Source organism: Ascaphus truei, chromosome 10, assembly GCF_040206685.1.
Source record: "Ascaphus truei isolate aAscTru1 chromosome 10, aAscTru1.hap1, whole genome shotgun sequence".
NCBI classification, from domain to species: Eukaryota; Metazoa; Chordata; class Amphibia; order Anura; family Ascaphidae; genus Ascaphus; species Ascaphus truei.
Window position 1 is genome coordinate 326,320 of NC_134492.1, and position 21,726 is coordinate 348,045.

The window sequence follows — 21,726 nt, forward strand, 5'->3', positions numbered from 1 at the left end:
CTCTCTCCCCACCCGCCCACCCCTCGTTCGCTCTCTCTCCCCACCCGCCCACCCCTCGTTCGCTCTCTCTCCCCACCCGCCCACCCCTCGTTCGCTCTCTCTCCCCACCCGCCCACCCCTCGTTCGCTCTCTCTCCCCACCCGCCCACCCCTCGTTCGCTCTCTCTCCCCACCCGCCCACCCCTCGTTCGCTCTCTCTCCCCACCCGCCCACCCCTCGTTCGCTCTCTCTCCCCACCCGCCCACCCCTCGTTCGCTCTCTCTCCCCACCCGCCCACCCCTCGTTCGCTCTCTCTCCCCACCCGCCCACCCCTCGTTCGCTCTCTCTCCCCACCCGCCCACCCCTCGTTCGCTCTCTCTCCCCACCCGCCCACCCCTCGTTCGCTCTCTCTCCCCACCCGCCCACCCCTCGTTCGCTCTCTCTCCCCACCCGCCCACCCCTCGTTCGCTCTCTCTCCCCACCCGCCCACCCCTCGTTCGCTCTCTCTCCCCACCCGCCCACCCCTCGTTCGCTCTCTCTCCCCACCCGCCCACCCCTCGTTCGCTCTCTCTCCCCACCCGCCCACCCCTCGTTCGCTCTCTCTCCCCACCCGCCCACCCCTCGTTCGCTCTCTCTCCCCACCCGCCCACCCCTCGTTCGCTCTCTCTCCCCACCCGCCCACCCCTCGTTCGCTCTCTCTCCCCACCCGCCCACCCCTCGTTCGCTCTCTCTCCCCACCCGCCCACCCCTCGTTCGCTCTCTCTCCCCACCCGCCCACCCCTCGTTCGCTCTCTCTCTCTCTCCCACCCGCCCACCCCTCGTTCGCTCTCTCTCTCTCTCCCCACCCGCCCACCCCTCGTTCGCTCTCTCTCTCTCTCCCCACCCGCCCACCCCTCGTTCGCTCTCTCTCTCTCCTCCCCACCCGCCCACCCCTCGTTCGCTCTCTCTCTCTCCCCACCCGCCCACCCCTCGTTCGCTCTCTCTCTCTCCCCACCCGCCCACCCCTCGTTCGCTCTCTCTCTCTCCCCACCCGCCCACCCCTCGTTCGCTCTCTCTCTCTCTCCCCACCCGCCCACCCCTCGTTCGCTCTCTCTCTCTCTCCCCACCCGCCCACCCCTCGTTCGCTCTCTCTCTCTCTCCCACCCGCCCACCCCTCGTTCGCTCTCTCTCTCTCTCCCACCCGCCCACCCCTCGTTCGCTCTCTCTCTCTCTCCCACCCGCCCACCCCTCGTTCGCTCTCTCTCTCTCCCCACCCGCCCACCCCTCGTTCGCTCTCTCTCTCTCCCCACCCGCCCACCCCTCGTTCGCTCTCTCTCTCTCCCCACCCGCCCACCCCTCGTTCGCTCTCTCTCTCTCTCCCACCCGCCCACCCCTCGTTCGCTCTCTCTCTCTCTCTCCCCACCCGCCCACCCCTCGTTCGCTCTCTCTCTCTCCCACCCGCCCACCCCTCGTTCGCTCTCTCTCTCTTCCCACCCGCCCACCCCTCGTTCGCTCTCTCTCTCTTCCCACCCGCCCACCCCTCGTTCGCTCTCTCTCTCTTCCCACCCGCCCACCCCTCGTTCGCGCTCTCTCTCTTCCCACCCGCCCACCCCTCGTTCGCGCTCTCTCTCTTCCCACCCGCCCACCCCTCGTTCGCGCTCTCTCTCTTCCCACCCGCCCACCCCTCGTTCGCTCTCTCTCTCTTCCCACCCGCCCACCCCTCGTTCGCTCTCTCTCTCTTCCCACCCGCCCACCCCTCGTTCGCTCTCTCTCTCTTCCCACCCGCCCACCCCTCGTTCGCTCTCTCTCTCTTCCCACCCGCCCACCCCTCGTTCGCTCTCTCTCTCTTCCCACCCGCCCACCCCTCGTTCGCTCTCTCTCTCTTCCCACCCGCCCACCCCTCGTTCGCTCTCTCTCTTCCCACCCGCCCACCCCTCGTTCGCTCTCTCTCTCTTCCCACCCGCCCACCCCTCGTTCGCTCTCTCTCTTCCCACCCGCCCACCCCTCGTTCGCTCTCTCTCTTCCCACCCGCCCACCCCTCGTTCGCTCTCTCTCTTCCCACCCGCCCACCCCTCGTTCGCTCTCTCTCTTCCCACCCGCCCACCCCTCGTTCGCTCTCTCTCTTCCCACCCGCCCACCCCTCGTTCGCTCTCTCTCTTCCCACCCGCCCACCCCTCGTTCGCTCTCTCTCTTCCCACCCGCCCACCCCTCGTTCGCTCTCTCTCTTCCCACCCGCCCACCCCTCGTTCGCTCTCTCTCTTCCCACCCGCCCACCCCTCGTTCGCTCTCTCTCTTCCCACCCCTCGTTCGCTCTCTCTCTTCCCACCCGCCCACCCCTCGTTCGCTCTCTCTCTTCCCACCCCTCGTTCGCTCTCTCTCTTCCCACCCCTCGTTCGCTCTCTCTCTTCCCACCCCTCGTTCGCTCTCTCTCTTCCCACCCCTCGTTCGCTCTCTCTCTTCCCACCCCTCGTTCGCTCTCTCTCTTCCCACCCCTCGTTCGCTCTCTCTCTTCCCACCCCTCGTTCGCTCTCTCTCTTCCCACCCCTCGTTCGCTCTCTCTCTTCCCACCCCTCGTTCGCTCTCTCTCCCCACCCGCCCACCCCTCGTTCGCTCTCTCTCCCCACCCGCCCACCCCTCGTTCGCTCTCTCTCCCCACCCGCCCACCCCTCGTTCGCTCTCTCTCCCCACCCGCCCACCCCTCGTTCGCTCTCTCTCCCCACCCGCCCACCCCTCGTTCGCTCTCTCTCCCCACCCGCCCACCCCTCGTTCGCTCTCTCTCCCCACCCGCCCACCCCTCGTTCGCTCTCTCTCCCCACCCGCCCACCCCTCGTTCGCTCTCTCTCCCCACCCGCCCACCCCTCGTTCGCTCTCTCTCCCCACCCGCCCACCCCTCGTTCGCTCTCTCTCCCCACCCGCCCACCCCTCGTTCGCTCTCTCTCCCCACCCGCCCACCCCTCGTTCGCTCTCTCTCCCCACCCGCCCACCCCTCGTTCGCTCTCTCTCCCCACCCGCCCACCCCTCGTTCGCTCTCTCTCCCCACCCGCCCACCCCTCGTTCGCTCTCTCTCCCCACCCGCCCACCCCTCGTTCGCTCTCTCTCCCCACCCGCCCACCCCTCGTTCGCTCTCTCTCCCCACCCGCCCACCCCTCGTTCGCTCTCTCTCCCCACCCGCCCACCCCTCGTTCGCTCTCTCTCCCCACCCGCCCACCCCTCGTTCGCTCTCTCTCCCCACCCGCCCACCCCTCGTTCGCTCTCTCTCCCCACCCGCCCACCCCTCGTTCGCTCTCTCTCCCCACCCGCCCACCCCTCGTTCGCTCTCTCTCCCCACCCGCCCACCCCTCGTTCGCTCTCTCTCCCCACCCGCCCACCCCTCGTTCGCGCTCTCTCCCCACCCGCCCACCCCTCGTTCGCTCTCTCTCCCCACCCGCCCACCCCTCGTTCGCTCTCTCTCCCCACCCGCCCACCCCTCGTTCGCTCTCTCTCCCCACCCGCCCACCCCTCGTTCGCTCTCTCTCCCCACCCGCCCACCCCTCGTTCGCTCTCTCTCCCCACCCGCCCACCCCTCGTTCGCTCTCTCTCCCCACCCGCCCACCCCTCGTTCGCTCTCTCTCCCCACCCGCCCACCCCTCGTTCGCTCTCTCTCCCCACCCGCCCACCCCTCGTTCGCTCTCTCTCCCCACCCGCCCACCCCTCGTTCGCTCTCTCTCCCCACCCGCCCACCCCTCGTTCGCTCTCTCTCCCCACCCGCCCACCCCTCGTTCGCTCTCTCTCCCCACCCGCCCACCCCTCGTTCGCTCTCTCTCCCCACCCGCCCACCCCTCGTTCGCTCTCTCTCCCCACCCGCCCACCCCTCGTTCGCTCTCTCTCTCTCTCTCCCCACCCGCCCACCCCTCGTTCGCTCTCTCTCTCTCTCTCCCCACCCGCCCACCCCTCGTTCGCTCTCTCTCTCTCTCTCCCCACCCGCCCACCCCTCGTTCGCTCTCTCTCTCTCTCTCCCCACCCGCCCACCCCTCGTTCGCTCTCTCTCTCTCTCTCCCCACCCGCCCACCCCTCGTTCGCTCTCTCTCTCTTCCCACCCGCCCACCCCTCGTTCGCTCTCTCTCTCTTCCCACCCGCCCACCCCTCGTTCGCTCTCTCTCTCTTCCCACCCGCCCACCCCTCGTTCGCTCTCTCTCTCTTCCCACCCGCCCACCCCTCGTTCGCTCTCTCTCTCTTCCCACCCGCCCACCCCTCGTTCGCGCTCTCTCTCTTCCCACCCGCCCACCCCTCGTTCGCGCTCTCTCTCTTCCCACCCGCCCACCCCTCGTTCGCTCTCTCTCTCTTCCCACCCGCCCACCCCTCGTTCGCTCTCTCTCTTCCCACCCGCCCACCCCTCGTTCGCTCTCTCTCTTCCCACCCGCCCACCCCTCGTTCGCTCTCTCTCTTCCCACCCGCCCACCCCTCGTTCGCTCTCTCTCTCTTCCCACCCGCCCACCCCTCGTTCGCTCTCTCTCTCTTCCCACCCGCCCACCCCTCGTTCGCTCTCTCTCTCTCCCCACCCGCCCACCCCTCGTTCGCTCTCTCCCCACCCGCCCACCCCTCGTTCGCTCTCTCTTCCCACCCGCCCACCCCTCGTTCGCTCTCTCTTCCCACCCGCCCACCCCTCGTTCGCTCTCTCTTCCCACCCGCCCACCCCTCGTTCGCTCTCTCTTCCCACCCGCCCACCCCTCGTTCGCTCTCTCTTCCCACCCGCCCACCCCTCGTTCGCTCTCTCTCTCCACCCGCCCACCCCTCGTTCGCTCTCTCTCTCTTCCCACCCGCCCACCCCTCGTTCGCTCTCTCTCTCTCCCCACCCGCCCACCCCTCGTTCGCTCTCTCTCTCTCCCCACCCGCCCACCCCTCGTTCGCTCTCTCTCTCTCCCCACCCGCCCACCCCTCGTTCGCTCTCTCTCTCTCTCTCTCTCCCCACCCGCCCACCCCTCGTTCGCTCTCTCTCTCTCCCCACCCGCCCACCCCTCGTTCGCTCTCTCTCTCTCTCTCTCTCCCCACCCGCCCACCCCTCGTTCGCTCTCTCTCTCTCTCTCTCTCCCCACCCGCCCACCCCTCGTTCGCTCTCTCTCTCTCCCCACCCGCCCACCCCTCGTTCGCTCTCTCTCTCTCCCCACCCGCCCACCCCTCGTTCGCTCTCTCTCTCTCCCCACCCGCCCACCCCTCGTTCGCTCTCTCTCTCTCCCCACCCGCCCACCCCTCGTTCGCTCTCTCTCTCTCCCCACCCGCCCACCCCTCGTTCGCTCTCTCTCTCTCCCCACCCGCCCACCCCTCGTTCGCTCTCTCTCTCCCCACCCGCCCACCCCTCGTTCGCTCTCTCTCTCCCCACCCGCCCACCCCTCGTTCGCTCTCTCTCTCTCTCCCCACCCGCCCACCCCTCGTTCGCTTTCTCTCCCCACCCGCCCACCCCTCGTTCGCTCTCTCTCCCCACCCGCCCACCCCTCGTTCGCTCTCTCTCCCCACCCGCCCACCCCTCGTTCGCTCTCTCTCCCCACCCGCCCACCCCTCGTTCGCTCTCTCTCCCCACCCGCCCACCCCTCGTTCGCTCTCTCTCTCTAACGTTCGCTCTCTCTCTCTCCCCACCCGCCCACCCCTCGTTCGCTCTCTCCCACACCACCCACCCCTCGTTCGCTCTCTCTCCCACACCACCCACCCCTCGTTCGCTCTCTCTCCCACACCACCCACCCCTCGTTCGCTCTCTCCCACACCACCCACCCCTCGTTCGCTCTCTCCCACACCGCCCACCCCTCGTTCGCTCTCTCCCACACCGCCCACCCCTCGTTCGCTCTCTCTCCCCACCCGCCCACCCCTCGTTCGCTCTCTCTCCCCACCCGCCCACCCCTCGTTCGCTCTCTCTCCCCACCCGCCCACCCCTCGTTCGCTCTCTCTCCCCACCCGCCCACCCCTCGTTCGCTCTCTCTCCCCACCCGCCCACCCCTCGTTCGCTCTCTCTCCCCACCCGCCCACCCCTCGTTCGCTCTCTCTCCCCACCCGCCCACCCCTCGTTCGCTCTCTCTCCCCACCCGCCCACCCCTCGTTCGCTCTCTCTCCCGACCCTCCCCACCCGCCCACCCCTCGTTCGCTCTCTCTGTCGACCCTCCCCACCCGCCCACCCCTCGTTCGCTCTCTCTCTCGACCCTCCCCACCCGCCCACCCCTCGTTCGCTCTCTCTCTCGACCCTCCCCACCCGCCCACCCCTCGTTCGCTCTCTCTCTCGACCCTCCCCACCCGCCCACCCCTCGTTCGCTCTCTCTCTCGACCCTCCCCACCCGCCCACCCCTCGTTCGCTCTCTCTCTCGACCCTCCCCACCCGCCCACCCCTCGTTCGCTCTCTCTCTCGACCCTCCCCACCCGCCCACCCCTCGTTCGCTCTCTCTCTCGACCCTCCCCACCCGCCCACCCCTCGTTCGCTCTCTCTCTCGACCCTCCCCACCCGCCCACCCCTCGTTCGCTCTCTCTCTCTCCCTCCCCACCCGCCCACCCCTCGTTCGCTCTCTCTCTCTCCCTCCCTCCCCACCCGCCCACCCCTCGTTCGCTCTCTCTCTCTCCCTCCCTCCCCACCCGCCCACCCCTCGTTCGCTCTCTCTCCCCCTCCCCACCCGCCCACCCCTCGTTCGCTCTCTCTCCCTCCCCACCCCTCGTTCGCTCTCTCTCCCTCCCCACCCGCCCACCCCTCGTTCTCTCTCTCTCCCTGTCCACCCGCCCACCCCTCGTTCGCTCTCTCTCTCTCCCTGTCCACCCGCCCACCCCTCGTTCGCTCTCTCTCTCCCTGTCCACCCGCCCACCCCTCGTTCGCTCTCTCTCTCCGTCCCCACCCGCCCACCCCTCGTTCGCGCTCTCTCTCCCGCCCCACCCGCCCACCCCTCGTTCGCGCTCTCTCTCCCGCCCCACCCGCCCACCCCTCGTTCGCGCTCTCTCTCCCGCCCCACCCGCCCACCCCTCGTTCGCGCTCTCTCTCCCAACCCACCCGCACACCCCTCGTTCGCGCTCTCTCTATCGCCCCACCCACCCCACGCACGCATATGCTTATGTAGCATGACTACTTGTTTGTCGAATAGTATCAATGTGTAATATAAACAATAAAGACCAGAGTTGTGAGCAAATCTGTCTCGAGAAATATGAGCATGGGGACATCTTGTTGTTCTAGCGCCATCTAGCACGCACTGCAGGACGGTGGAAAGACACTGCAAAGAAGAACACGGTTAATGAACTGCAGGACGAGTTAATGTCTGTCCGACTGAGAGAAGCAGAAAGGCATGCAGAATTACGAGAGATGAGGCAGCGAATGAAGGAGATGGAGACACAGGTAACACTTTGAATCAAATCATAGAATTATCAGACATGGAAGGGAACAGAAACCTCCCAAAACGTTGCATGGCATTTTTCCATTCCATTTAAGAAGATTTATAGTTTAATATATATAAAAGTGTTAGGTGGATGTGAATCCCATTGGGGTTGAATGCAGCCTCCCAATAATGCTATTAAATCTTTTGGCTAAGTAATGATTGCGTTCTTGAGTTTTTTAATTTTTTTTGTTTACACCGTAATCCTCAGGGGGGCCCAAGACTTGGCCAATATGTAAGGTGGCCATATTTTGTAAAGTGACAAAGCGGGACAAAATAAAAAATGATTTATTAATCCTCTGCTCACATCCCCCTCTCTGACGCGCCCCATATCTCTCGAACGAGTAAATGCACCTTTCATTTTATTTTTTTAAATATTCATGTACTTTAAAATATGTTTCTAAACAAAAATCACAATCTCTAAGTTGCTCCATAAATTGGGTGAAAGTTACTTCGCCATTTAAGGCGCTGTCAATGCATAGAAAGTAAAGCCAAAGATTTGACAGATTTACCTCTTGACAGTTCCCTGAGTAGTAAAAACATATAGGAGGCCTTTTTATGTTAAACAATAGAAAATACTAACCACTCACTACATTTGAATGCATTTTTTTGCACAGATTTAGGTTTTCTTCCAATGTTCTGTCAGTAAACACTAGAGGGCCCCATTATCCTTCTTTCAGGTCCATTTGGAAATTTAAGTGATAGCTGAAGTGTGTACACAATATTTAACAGGAGTCTACGCCTTAAAAACTGTTCACATACACTTACAAACAATGCAAAACATAAAATGGCTGCAATATCTTGTTCACTGATATTACAACAGCTGCAGTTTAGAGATCCCTCCATTTCCTTTGGGTTCTTCTGATATTTTTGGAACCGCACAAGTACAGGATTGGGCTTTTTTTAACTTTTTTTTTTTACAAGACACCTAACCACTCAATTTCACGGTGACCACTGATAGTGTGTGGGTGACCTTGAATGTTGATATTCATTACCAGAAGAGTCTACAAGCCATTGCATTCCTTTATACACAGTTAGTGGGTTTTAAAGTGAGTCTTGGGCCCTGTTTGTTAAAATGTGAAGGTACGCGGTGTATATGGGAGTACTAAATACCGCTACTTTTATTTTCAAACCTCACGTCGGGGTTTATTTTTATTTTTTTAAACACAATTCCACGATCTTTCCATTATTTCCATTCATTTTATTCTTTTTTCTATGTAACACCTGTTCGTCCCCCCCCCCCCCCCACACCTCACTTAGGAACAAGTGTGTGGAAGTGGGCGCATTACCTCGCTGATGTGGTGCTCTACCTGTTGGTTTGCAGGGGGTCTGAGTGGTCTGCTTGATGTTATGAATCATGACAGGACTGGCTCGCACAGACTGGGTTCTTTACAATGGTGTCAGCGCCTCCAGCAGTGATGGATCCCAAGAAGTGTAGGTGTCAGCTATAGAGGGAGAAAGGGGGTGGCCCGGGATTAAAGGGGTTACACCCCATTTGGCCATCCCCTGACCTCACCCGGGAGTCAAAGGGTTAACTGGGCTAAGACCCAGAACAGTGATTTAACCCCTGTAATGACATGTGCATGTGTATTCCCCTGTTCCCCTGTTCCATTGTAATGTCTGGTTTAATACTGTGTCCCAAGGTATGGACAAAGACTCAGAGGAATTCCTTTGCATACCAGGATAGCAGATGGCCCCAGAGGCGCCCCAATGTCTAGGATTTAAGTATTGCTCAAAGGGTCTTGTCACCCTCCCTGATGATTTAAGGGCGGAGGAGACTCAAACCAGAGCAGTCTCCAAGTGTCCCAGTTATCACCTTCCAACAAAGGTTATCTTGCTAGAGATCCAGATGGGTAGACTGGCTGGCATTCCATTTGCCTGTGGGGGGCTACAGAAATGAGACCCCCAGAGTTCTACTGCGCATGTGCCAGCTAGCAGGAGGGCCTGTCCTACAATGTGTTCCCCCATCAAAGATTGGCTGGAGATAATTGAACACCAATCACAGGTACTTCCGGTTAAGGATAGAGGGACAAAAGGTTTATAAACTGCTGTCCAACCCATATATCCTTTGTCTTCATTCGTCTGTCTGTGGTGGTCTTCGTTTGCTGATATGGTTACCTGATATCACCTGAATGATTACCTGATTGCTGAAGAGAAATGCTACATCTAACTTCTCATTCCCCAACCCCTAAGTAAGTGTACTTCTTGTCTGTTACTGTATTATTCGTGTGTTCACCTATCCTAAGGAATAAAATCACTTTATTATATCTAAGACTCGTTTCAGTTCAGACCCAGTGATAAATATATATCATCTGTTATATATATTTATGTGACCTTATACAGCCTGCCATAATCTCACCGTGACAGGCTTATAAGAATAACTGGTGGCAGCGGCGGGATTGAACTGGACCTAGATTACAGTATTCTGCGGGGTACTGTGATCTAGTGGGGACTCGATGGTAATTGCGAGTTCCTGGGTCTAAAGATATTGAACACACGTTAGTGCAACAAGTAACGCAAGTTGTCACACCACCTCACCTGCTGCGACCCAGAACCATGAGTGAAGCGGGGAGTGTCTATTACCTGAAAACTAGAAGTCAGCTAAAAGACAAGTGCCGTGAATATGGACTGGAATATGTGGACCAGGATGTCGAGGAAATGGTTGCCGCAATCACAGCTCATGAAGCCGAGCTTGCAGCGTCTCAGGGTACGGCTCAGCTTGCCCTTGTACAGCCGCCCGGAGATCAGGGACTGAACCCAGTGCCGGAGCAGCAGGATCCCGGGGAGGGGACAAGTGCAACAAGAGGGGCACCGATGACTACGGCCATCAGCCCGTTTACCTCTGAAATGTTGGCACTGATCACCAAGTGGGGAGACCGAGGGACAGCGGAGGAGCGGCTAAAGTTTATCTTAATGGCAGTGAACAGACCCGCTTATTGGCCCCCGGTCCAAACCCGCAAAGATGAACTCCACCTGGACACGCACAGTCTCACCAGGTACGTGGAAGGCACTGATCAGATCGACATGTTTTTAAGGAACTTCGAGACGCAGTGCCGGCGGTACAAGGTGCTTCCCGAGCATAGGGTTGCACGCTTGGACCCGCTACTCTCCGGCTTGGCTAAACAGACATTGATGGCGCTTACAGAGGAGTACGCTGATGACTATGACCACCTGAAAGAACTTTTGCTATTTCAACACGGTTTTACCCCTGAAGCTTACCGGGGTAAGTTCCGGCTGGAGGAGAGGCACCCTCAGGAGACCTATGTCACTTATGTGACCCGCATGGCTTTGTACGGGTTACACTGGGTGGAGGGCTCTGAGGCCAGGACTTACCAACGCCTGCTGGACCTCATCTTTCAGGAGCAGCTCATGCAGCAGTGCCCGCCGGCGGTGAGGGCTTTTGTGTATGATAAAAAGCCCAAGACCTACACCGAGGCGGCGAGGATGGCAGATGACTATGTGGTCAGCCGTTCCCAGATGACCACCAAGGCACCCGCCAAAGCGGCGGTCGCGCCGGTACCGGCCAAGAAAGCTGTGAGTACCCCTGAGTGGACCCAAAAGCCGCCTGCGGGCTGCGGGACACCAAAGGCGGGAGAGCTCCGGCATGAGCGCCGGTGCTACAATTGCAACAGCACTGGTCACCTCAGACCAGATTGCCCGGAACCCCTGCGTTCCAACGGACCCTATCGAGGGCAACGCACACCAGCTGCGAAGCCGGTAGCCCGCGTGCGGGTGGCTTCCACCAAAGAACCAGGACCAGTCATGGAAACAACTCCCAGCGAGACGTCCCACCCTGTCCCGGTTTCCTACAGTAGGTGCCTACAGCCAGGAGCGGAGGACATCTCAGCGCAGACCTGCAGCAGACGGACGGCCGGAGCAAACATCTTACCCCGGTCACAGTCGGTGACCGGCAAGCAGTCGGCCTGCTTGATTCAGGAGCCGCAGTGACCCTGGTCCGACCTGATATGGTCCGGCCAGAGGAATTGCTCCCAGGCCCTGGGATGCAGATCACTGTGGCCGACGGAGAGCCACGTTTCCTGCAGGTGGCCAGCATCTTTTTGGATTGGGGGGTGGGCAAGGGTGTGCGGGAGGTGGGGGTTTTACCCGGTTTGGATGCTGAAATTCTTTTGGGCAACGATCTGGGACCGATGACCTGCACCTACGACCGTGTGCCCCAGCCCGCTGCAGTGGCGGCGGTTACCCGGAGCCAGACCGCGGCAATGCCGGCGGCGGCCGCTCCAGTCCCCCAGCCTTTGGGACCAACGTTAGCGGAGGGCGCAGAGGAGCCCGGGGAGGTAAGCCAGGATCAGTTGCAACCACAGGCTGCCTTACTGTTTCCCCTTACCTTGTCCCCTTCCCCTGACAATGACATGACTGGGGGGTGGCCAGACTTAGGAGCCCAGTTTAGGGAGGCAGTGAAGGCAGACCCTACCCTGGCCGGCGTGAGACTTCGGGCGTCCGAATCTCAGGCAGGGAAGGGCACTGAGCGCTGCCTATGGCATAAGGGACTCCTATACAGAGAAGAAGGGAACCCGGGGATAGAGAAGGGATTGACCGGTAAGCGACAGCTAGTAGTGTCCCGGGGGTACCGACAGCAATTGTTACGGGTAGCTCACTCTATTCCATTAGCGGGACATCAGGGGGTCACCAGGACGCGAGCCCGGTTATTGCAGCGTTACTACTGGCCGGGGGCATCCCGAGATGCGAGCAATTTCTGCCGCTCTTGTGATGCCTGCCAGCGAGTGGGTAAGGCGGGCGACCGTGTGAAGGCACCCCTGAGACCCCTACCGATAATAGGAGAACCCTTCCAGAAGGTAGCGATGGACCTGATAGGACCCCTCATGATTCCTAGCAGGTCAGGGAAGCGCTACATCCTCACGGTGGTGGATTTTGCCACCCGGTACCCTGAGGCAGTAGCGCTTGGCACCATAAGTGCCAAAACAGTGGCAGCAGCTTTGCTGAACGTTTTTGCTAGGGTAGGTTTCCCTAGTGAGATCCTAACTGATCAGGGGTCGCAGTTCATGAGTGAACTGTTACATTGTCTCTGGGATGCCTGCGGTGTACAGCACTGGCGCACTACCCCTTACCATCCCCAGACAAACGGATTATGTGAGAGGTTTAACGGGACCCTGAAGCAGATGCTTCGGACCTTTATAGAGGCGGAGGGGAAAGACTGGGAGATTCACCTGCAGCACTTGCTGTTTGCCTACCGAGAGGTACCGCAAGAATCTACAGGCTTCTCCCCCTTCGAGCTACTATATGGCCGCAGGGTACGTGGACCTCAGGACCTCTTCCGTGAGGGATGGGAAGGGGAGACTACCGTTACTAATGCTTCAGTGATCCAGTATGTGGTAGATCTCAGAGACCGGTTAGAGATGCTCATGGGGGTGGCCCAGGACCACCTCAGGGCTGCTCAGACCAAGCAAAAGCAATGGTATGACCAGCAGGCCCGTAGCAGAGAATTCATCCCAGGACAGCAGGTACTTGTTCTCAAACCCACTCGGGAGAACAAGCTGATGGCTGCCTGGTCGGGACCGTACTCGGTTATCCGAAAGGTGAATGAGTGCAACTATGTTGTACAGGTAGCGCCTGAGAGGCACAAGACATACCACATCAACATGTTGAAAGAGTACAGAACACCGAGTATGGGAGCAGTGCTGGCCATTTGTAGCCAACTGCTGGAGGATCCGGCGAGCAATGCTCTGCCTGATCTCCTAGGGGAGGCAAGGCAAGGAAACACTGTAGAGCAGGTAGAGATAGGGGCACAGTTGAGTGCTAGGCAGAAGGGAGAAGCCAGGGACATGCTAGCTCAGTATAGCGCCCTCTTCACTGACATGTCAGGGACCACACATCTCACCAAACACCCAGTACACACCGGGGACCTGCAGCCTCTGCATAAGCACGCTTATAGAGTGTCAGCAGAGGTCAAGACCAGTATGGAGAGAGAGATTGAGGAGATGCTGACCCTAGGGGTAATTACCCCGTCCCAGAGCCCTTGGGCAAGTCCAGTAGTCCTAGTTCCTAAAAAGGACAAGACCACCAGGTTTTGTGTGGACTACCGGTTGCTCAACGCTGGGACGGTGTCAGATGCTTCCTCCATGCCCCGCATGGATGAGTTACTAGATGAACTCGCGGGGGCAAAGTATCTGACCACCGTGGATTTGAGCAAAGGCTATTGGCAAATCCCACTGACCCTGGAGGCTAGGAAGAAGTCAGCATTCATCACTCCAAGTGGCCTCTATGAGTTCTTAGTGATGCCATTTGGGATGAAGAATGCCCCGGCTACCTTTCAACGCCTGGTCAATAGGTTACTGGAAGGGATGCAGAGCTATGCCAGGGCTTACTTAGATGACATTGCTGTCTTTAGTAATTCCTGGGAATCCCACATAGGACATGTAGCTGCGGTGCTGGATAGGATCAGGGAGGCTGGGCTTACCTTAAAACCCACTGTGTATGGTAGGGATGGCAGAAGTCCTGTACTTAGGGCACAGGGTGGGTGGAGGGCATCTCAAGCCAGAGCCAGCGAAGGTAGAAGCCATAGTTGAGTGGCCTGTTCCAAAAACCAAGAAACAGGTCATGGCATTTTTTGGCACCGCAGGGTACTATAGGAAATTTGTCCCACAGTACAGCGCCCTGGCCAAACCCCTGACTGATCTGACCAAGAAGCAACTGCCTGTGCTTATTACCTGGTCTCCTGCCTGTGAAACTGCTTTCCAGGCCCTGAAAACTGCGCTTGCTGGAGCTCCTATACTGGCTGCTCCAGACTATACCAAGCATTTTCTCATACAAACTGATGCCTCAGACTTTGGTGTGGGGGCTGTGTTGAGCCAGGTGGGGGACGACGGCCAAGAGCACCCTGTGGTGTATCTAAGTCGCAAACTGCTCCCCAGGGAAGTGGCATATGCCACCATTGAGAAGGAGTGCTTGGCCATTGTGTGGGCACTGAAAAAGCTCCAGCCCTATGTCTATGGGAGGGCTTTCACGGTCATCACAGACCACAACCCCCTGAGTTGGCTACAGAGGGTATCAGGGGAAAATGCCAAACTGCTGAGATGGAGCTTGGCTTTGCAAGAATTTGAATTTACCATTCAACACAAGAAGGGCAGTGAAAACAGCAATGCTGACGGACTTTCACGCCAGGACTATCCCTCTGAGACTGAGTTCATTAATGGTGCCAGCAGTGCCCCACTCCCCGTTAGGGCCAGTGGGCCACCGGTAACCCATTAAGAAGGGGAGGTGTAGAGGGAGAAAGGGGGTGGCCCGGGATTAAAGGGGTTACACCCCATTTGGCCATCCCCTGATCTCACCCGGGAGTCAAAGGGTTAACTGGGCTAAGACCCAGAACAGTGATTTAACCCCTGTAATGACATGTGCATGTGTATTCCCCTGTTCCCCTGTTCCATTGTAATGTCTGGTTTAATACTGTGTCCCAAGGTATGGACAAAGACTCAGAGGAATTCCTTTGCATACCAAGATAGCAGATGGCCCCAGAGGCGCCCCAATGTCTAGGATTTAAGTATTGCTCAAAGGGTCTTGTCACCCTCCCTGATGATTTAAGGGCGGAGGAGGCTCAAACCAGAGCAGTCTCCAAGTGTCCCAGTTATCACCTTCCAACAAAGGTTATCTTGCTAGAGATCCAGATGGGTAGACTGGCTGGCATTCCATTTGCCTGTGGGGGGCTACAGAAATGAGACCCCCAGAGTTCTACTGCGCATGTGCCAGCTAGCAGGGGGGCCTGTCCTACAATGTGTTCCCCCATCAAAGATTGGATGGAGATAATTGAACACCAATCACAGGTACTTCCGGTTAAGGATAGAGGGACAAAAGGTTTATAAACTGCTGTCCAACCCATATATCCTTTGTCTTCATTCGTCTGTCTGTGGTGGTCTTCGTTTGCTGATATGGTTACCTGATATCACCTGAATGATTACCTGATTGCTGAAGGGAAATGCTACATCTAACTTCTCATTCCCCAACCCCTAAGTAAGTGTACCTCTTGTCTGTTACTGTATTATTCGTGTGTTCACCTATCCTAAGGAATAAAATCACTTTATTATATCTAAGACTCGTTTCAGTTCAGACCCAGTGATAAATATATATCATCTGTTATATATATTTATGTGACCTTATACAGCCTGCCATAATCTCACCGTGACATCAGCCCCCATCACTACACACATACCTCCCTCCAGCCCAGGAACTGACACCTTAGGCAGAGGTATCTCAAAAGGGACTTTATTGCAGGCATCGTTCATCAGCACTTTTAGCATCATGTCATACTCCACTCGTCCCAGATCTTCTAGACGGTGCATTTCTTTCTCTACTGCTCTGCTCCAGTGGTCATTTGGCTATCCAGCCCAATATGAGCACGCTTACCCCGCCATGGGGAAGACTCACAGATTCCCACCTTGTTCATCCTCCTTCACCCTAGCCAGGGTTCAGGAAGGGACACTCTCCTACATCCTCTCTCTCCAAGGTGGAGAGGAAGACTCTCTGCCGCCTTCTCTCAAGGCTGCCAGAGAGAGACTCCTCACTTTAGGCTACTCCCCCTAGAAACTTCTGGAAGGGGCGGGCTCATGGACAGTACCCACCTACAAGGGGCTGTTCACAGGCCATTAGGCACCACCTACCTTCCTTCACTTTCTGTGGAAGCAGAAAGGGGGGGGGGGGTCAATGGCCCACAGATTAACCTGCTAATGCCTGGATCTTAACAAGGCTTACATAGTGTATCTGCTATGTGGAGAGAAACAGGTACAGATAGACATACCCTGTTACATCCTCCCCTGGGTGAAAAATCCCAACGATCCCGCTTAGGTCTGTATTTACAGCACTGTCTGTCATCCTGGAGACCTGCAGAATGACAGAAAATTACAACACATAATTAATGTTTACCATCCACTGACATTAGTGATAGTGTGAACACTTAACAATGTTACTAGAACTTTTCCTTAATTCTAATATCGTGGGTCCAGCTTCTTAACAGGCCGCCTGTCAAAATCTTCAAACAAAACCGAATAAACTTTGGGTACCCCTGCTTCTTGACGTACCTCTGCTCTGTCTTTAAATATGAAAGTCCCTATCATCCTCTCCCCCATAATAGAATATATCAGGGTTTCTGTGATGAACTCTTTGTGGCTGGTCTTACGCTGCAAATAATCAATAACAGCCAACCTTAACCATTCCCGCCGGTGGTCATCTATAGCCTGCATAATTGGCTCAGGAACGTACGTGAAATAATACCCATGGGACTGCTGGTATTTACCTCGTATAGCCCGATCATCTCTGCTCAACTAAACAATTTTTCTACCCCTTCCCTTGCCTGGTAACACCCAAAAGCCTGGGTCTTTTGGATTAGCTTTCGTATCCAGGCAGGGGGAACCTTTAGGGATGCGGACACCCATCTTAATTTCATTCTCTCGTCTAAAGAGAATTTCTGCTTTCTCATCAATGGTGAATGCTCCTTCCCACCAATGATCTACGATGGGACCACTACGTAGTATGAACCGTGTAGATCTCCGTTCAGGGGCATAACCCTGGAATAAGGGGTACCACCAGGGACATGCTTCAGGAGAGGTGGATTCAGATCCAGTATCAACAGATCTGACCGGTATAGGGGACAAGGCCCTTGCTGACCTTGATGGTGATGACACTATGGACACCTCTGAGATGGACCCTAGGACCTCCTAAATGACTTGAAGGAGCCTCTACTTCCCGGCCTCTTAATGCACCTGGAGACAGATCTATCTCCATCTGAGTCTGAACTATCGCTTAACCACCTCTCAATATCTATCTCTTCAGGGAATTTTGTTAATACAAATCCCTGCACAGCGGGATCAATATGTTTCACACCCTGAGAACTACATGTGGATGACTGGGCAGTGGCAGGGGCTGAATGAACCTGGGCAAAGTCCTGTAAGTCCAGTACTGGGGCAGTAACAGGTGGGGTACTTAAAACTAGGGCCATGGACTGGGACTCAAACACATCTTTATTAGGTGATACAGACCGAGACTTCACTTCCCCTTTAACTGGGAATGATGCCTTGACTGCTGCCAAGCGGTGTCCTCTACCCAGTCCAGCAGGGAGTGGCACCAGGGCAGGAACATTCTTCTTTCCCTTCGCACAGGGACTCTTCTCTCTGAGGGTGACACCTTGTGGGGCCAGGCCCACACACACCGCTTCACGGCCAAGCGGTGGTGTGACCAGCTCCACGGGCGACATCTTGGTGACGTCACTCCCGGACGCCATTCTCACAAGACTTCCGGTGCAACCACCGCACGTCGCCAGTGCAACCACTGCACGTCGCCATTCATGACTTCACTTCCGGTAAGACCGGAAGCTCGTCACCATGCTGGTCACTGGACGAGGCCGCAACTGGTGCTACCAGCGAGTAGGCCGCGACTGGCTCCACTGCAACCGAAGAACGGGACGCCTCACCAACAGCAAGGTAGGGGACATCAAGCGTTGTCTCCGCACGTGGTCGACGGGCTCCTCCGACGTCGTCTGAAGCTGGGGATCGCTCTGATGGCTCCAGAATCTCCGCATCTGCTGGAACGGGTACTCTGGACCGTAACTCGTCTGTGCTGCGCAGGAAAGTGGGGGTCTTTCTTCCACAGATTGCGCAGCATATAAATCTTCCTCTAGGGGGACACCTCCACCAGGACAAGATGACAGGGTGAGCCAATCGCCCAGACGACCAGACTTAAGGAGCTACCATGCTCCGCGGTCACCCGAGGTCCCACACCCGATACCCCTGAGGTAGTCCATTTATTCCTATCGTTGGTCGGTACTGGTCCCAGACCTGGGACAGACAGTACCATTATCGTAGGCCACGGTAGGGCGCACGGGCCCCCAGCATACTCCACCACGGAGGTAGGGTAGATACTATAAGGTGGCACCAGACCACCGACGCCTCCGGCAGCGCTCACAAGGGCACACAGGCCCACAGCATCCGCGGTAGAGGGAAACTGGAGCGAGGCTGGGTAAAGGCTCGCGCTGGCGATAGGCATGTCTCTGCAGGCACTGGGCTAGCCGGCCGCAGAAAATAAGTGTCACAGTGTTGGCACCGCGCTTCTAGGCCGAAGGGCCCTCCAGGCAGGTGACAATGGGCGAAAATGCAACGCAGGTGATAGCTTCCTCCCACTCTTACCACAAGGCAGCCCCAGGGAGAGCGTAGTTGGTTGCTTCTAATTCAGCATTTTCAGTGGATGGCGCCATTTTAGTACAATGAAGCCTCACGTGTATTCAGTAGCTCTGCTCTCTTGCTCTTCTCTTAGTGGAATGGCTCTGGGGTCCGCTCTGCAAACTCCTCCCATCCCTCACAACAGCCTCGATTGGCTGCTCCGCACCAGCTCCTCTCCTGGGTGAATCTCAGAGGTGGGGCTACGATCACTAGCTGGGTTTGGCTTTGTCCTAGGCCAATCAGCTCACTGGGCGGTACCTCCGCTTGGTGCTGAAAGCTTGCAACTGCAGGTTGCAACTTTCTAAAATGTTGCACTGCAGCCCATGCGGTCCCGCTCTGCTTGGCAGGAGCGCCATTTTGGACTGTAGTACATGCACATGCATCCACTCGCGTGGTTGACGCCATCTTCAGAATCTGGAGCAAGCACTAACCCCAGGCTAGCGCTCTGCCCCTGGAACATGTACTAACCCCAGGCTAATACAATGTCCCACAAATGTGTACACGAATTGCATGAGAAGAATTTGATTTGCAGGAGGTCTGAGCGGTCGTCTTGATGTTATGCGACAAGACAGGACTAGCTCGCACAGGACTCTGGGTTCTTCACAATGGTGTCAGCGCCTCCAGCAGTGATGGATCCCACGAAGTGTGGTCGTCAGCCCCCATCACTACACACATACCTCCCTCCAGCCCAGGAACTGACACCTTAGGCCAGGCCTGCACAACATACGGCCCGCTGGCCGCATACGGCCCACGGGACGCATGCGGCCCGCCTGGCCTCTCTGTGCGGCCCGCTATGAGATTAAATTTTTTTTTTTTTAAATGGCGCCGATTCCCCGCGGCCCCAGCACGCATGCGCAGGGCCCGCTCCCCCTCCCTGCTCCCTCCCCCCCCCCTGCTCGCAACATGGGACGGTGCAGGGGGGTGGGGTGAGGTGCAGGGGGGGGTGAGGTGCAGGGGAGGTGAGGTGCAGGGGAGGTGAGGTGCAGGGGAGGTGAGGTGCAGGGGGGGGTGATTGGAGGTGCGGGGGGGGGTGATTGGAGGTGCGGGGGGTGGTTGGAGGTGCGGGGGGATGATTGGAGGTGCGGGGGGATGATTGGAGGTGCAGGGGGGTGATTGGAGGGGCAGGGGGGGGTCATTGGAGGTGCAGGGGAGGGTGGTTGGAGGTGCAGGGGGGTGGTTGGAGGTGCGGAGGGGGTGGTTGGAGGTGCGGGGAGGTGATTGGAGGTGTAAGGGGGGAGAATGATGTGAGGTGCAGGGGGGGAGAGTGATGTGAGGTGCAGGGGGGGAGAGTGATGTGAATCGCAGGGGGGAGAGTGATGTGAGGTGCAGGGGGGGAGAGTGATGTGGTGTGCAGGGGGGTATTGTGTGTTTGATGTGGAGGGGGAGTATTATGTGTGTGGGTGAGGGGGAGAGATGGGGGTATGAGAGATAGATGGGGAGTATCGCAAAGGTTGATAGTGGGGGATTCTGGGGGAGATATGAGGATGATGATGAGGTGCTGGAGGAGAGGAGATGATGATGATTTTACCCGTGCTGCCCAAATTTTTTTTCCTTGGAGCAGTTCGGCCCTTCTCGCTTTACGAGTTGTGCAGGCCTGCCTTAGGCAGAGGTATCAAAGGACATGAGGCTCCACCTACCTTCCTTCACTTTCTGTGGAAGCAGAAAAGGAGGTCAATGGCCCACAGATTAACCTGCTAATGCCTGGATCTAACAGGGCTTACATAGCGGATACACTGACCGGTCAGTCGGAGCAGTTGCCGCCATGCCCGGCTCTCCCGCTGCATACTTCTCCCTCCCTGTGTGTCCCACGTGAGGTGTCTGATGCTGACACACGCTGGGTCCTCTGACATCAGCGCCGGAAGTCAGCTGGGTTTCCGGTGTGCGCTGGCATGGGAGGAAGGCCTGGCGTGCGTCAGCATCAGTCACCTCGGCATGGTACAAACAGGGAGAGAGAAGCCTGCAGCAGGGGGAGTGCCGGACATGGCGGCAACTGCTCTGACCGGCCGCTGGCTGCCCCCACATACACTGCCCCCCCCCCTCTGCATCAACTGCCCCCTTTCGCAGCCACCGGGCCTGACCTGATACCATCCCCAAGGTAAGCCTTAATTTAATTGGGGAGGTGTGGGTATATTCTATATGTATTGGGGAGCTGGGGGTATATTCTATATGTATTCGGGGGGTGTGGAGTATATTTTTATATGTTTTGGGGGGGGTCGCATCTTTTACCATTGTGTCCAGTATTTTTGGACAAGCCACCTGGCAGCCCTAGTCACAGCAGCGTCATACTGTATAATGGCATACTGTATAATGGCATACTGTATAATGGCATACTGTGTAATGGCATACTGTGTAATGGCATACTGTGTAATGGCATACTGTATAATGGCATACTGTGTAATGGCATACTGTATAATGGCATACTGTGTAATGGCATACTGTATAATGGCATACTGTGTAATGGCATACTGTGTAATGGCATACTGTGTAATGGCATACTGTATAATGGCATACTGTGTAATGGCATACTGTATAATGGCATACTGTATAATGGCATACTGTGTAATGGCATACTGTGTAATGGCATACTGTGTAATGGCATACTGTGTAATGGCATACTGTGTAATGGCATACTGTGTAATGGCATACTGTGTAATGGCATACTGTGTAATGGCATACTGTGTAATGGCATACTGTGTAATGGCATACTGTATAATGGCATACTGTGTAATGGCATACTGTGTAATGGCATACTGTGTAATGGCATACTGTGTAATGGCATACTGTGTAATGGCATACTGTGTAATGGCATACTGTGTAATGGCATACTGTATAATGGCATACTGTATAATGGCATACTGTCTTGCACTATGCTACAAGATATATTTACGTTCCCATCCTTTTTTATGCTCCTCGATTGCACTTGGATTAAAAATCAATCAGTGTGTTAAAAGAGAGCCCTTGTACAGAATTTCAGAAACTGGATTAGAAAGCGAATTGTTTGCAAACAAAACAAAAAATTCTGCATTTTTCGCAGCTGAAAGGGCAAATGTCGCCTGGTTCGCCAATTTAGGCAAAAATATTGCACATATCTATTAACCACTAACCTTTTAGTGTATAATTGATATAAGCCATCATTGTCATGTTCTGTGGTCATGATCTCTGTGTATTCAGGATTAATCGGAGCATGCAAATGTTCCACCATTTATGTTCAGTCTACTG

The 21,726-nt window shown here is 56.9% G+C and overlaps 2 protein-coding genes across 2 annotated transcripts in view; one reads left to right on the plus strand and one right to left on the minus strand.

The window, feature by feature from the left end:
• The window catches only part of RPL5 (ribosomal protein L5), a 293,177-nt gene that overhangs the window by 229,092 nt on the left and 42,359 nt on the right, over positions 1 to 21,726 (minus strand). The window lies entirely within an intron of this gene.
• EVI5 (ecotropic viral integration site 5) overlaps positions 1 to 21,726 on the plus strand; it is a 203,470-nt gene that overhangs the window by 88,235 nt on the left and 93,509 nt on the right. Inside the window, 1 exon segment of the mRNA XM_075615534.1 lies at positions 7,036 to 7,290. Coding sequence (XP_075471649.1) covers positions 7,036 to 7,290 — 255 coding nt within the window.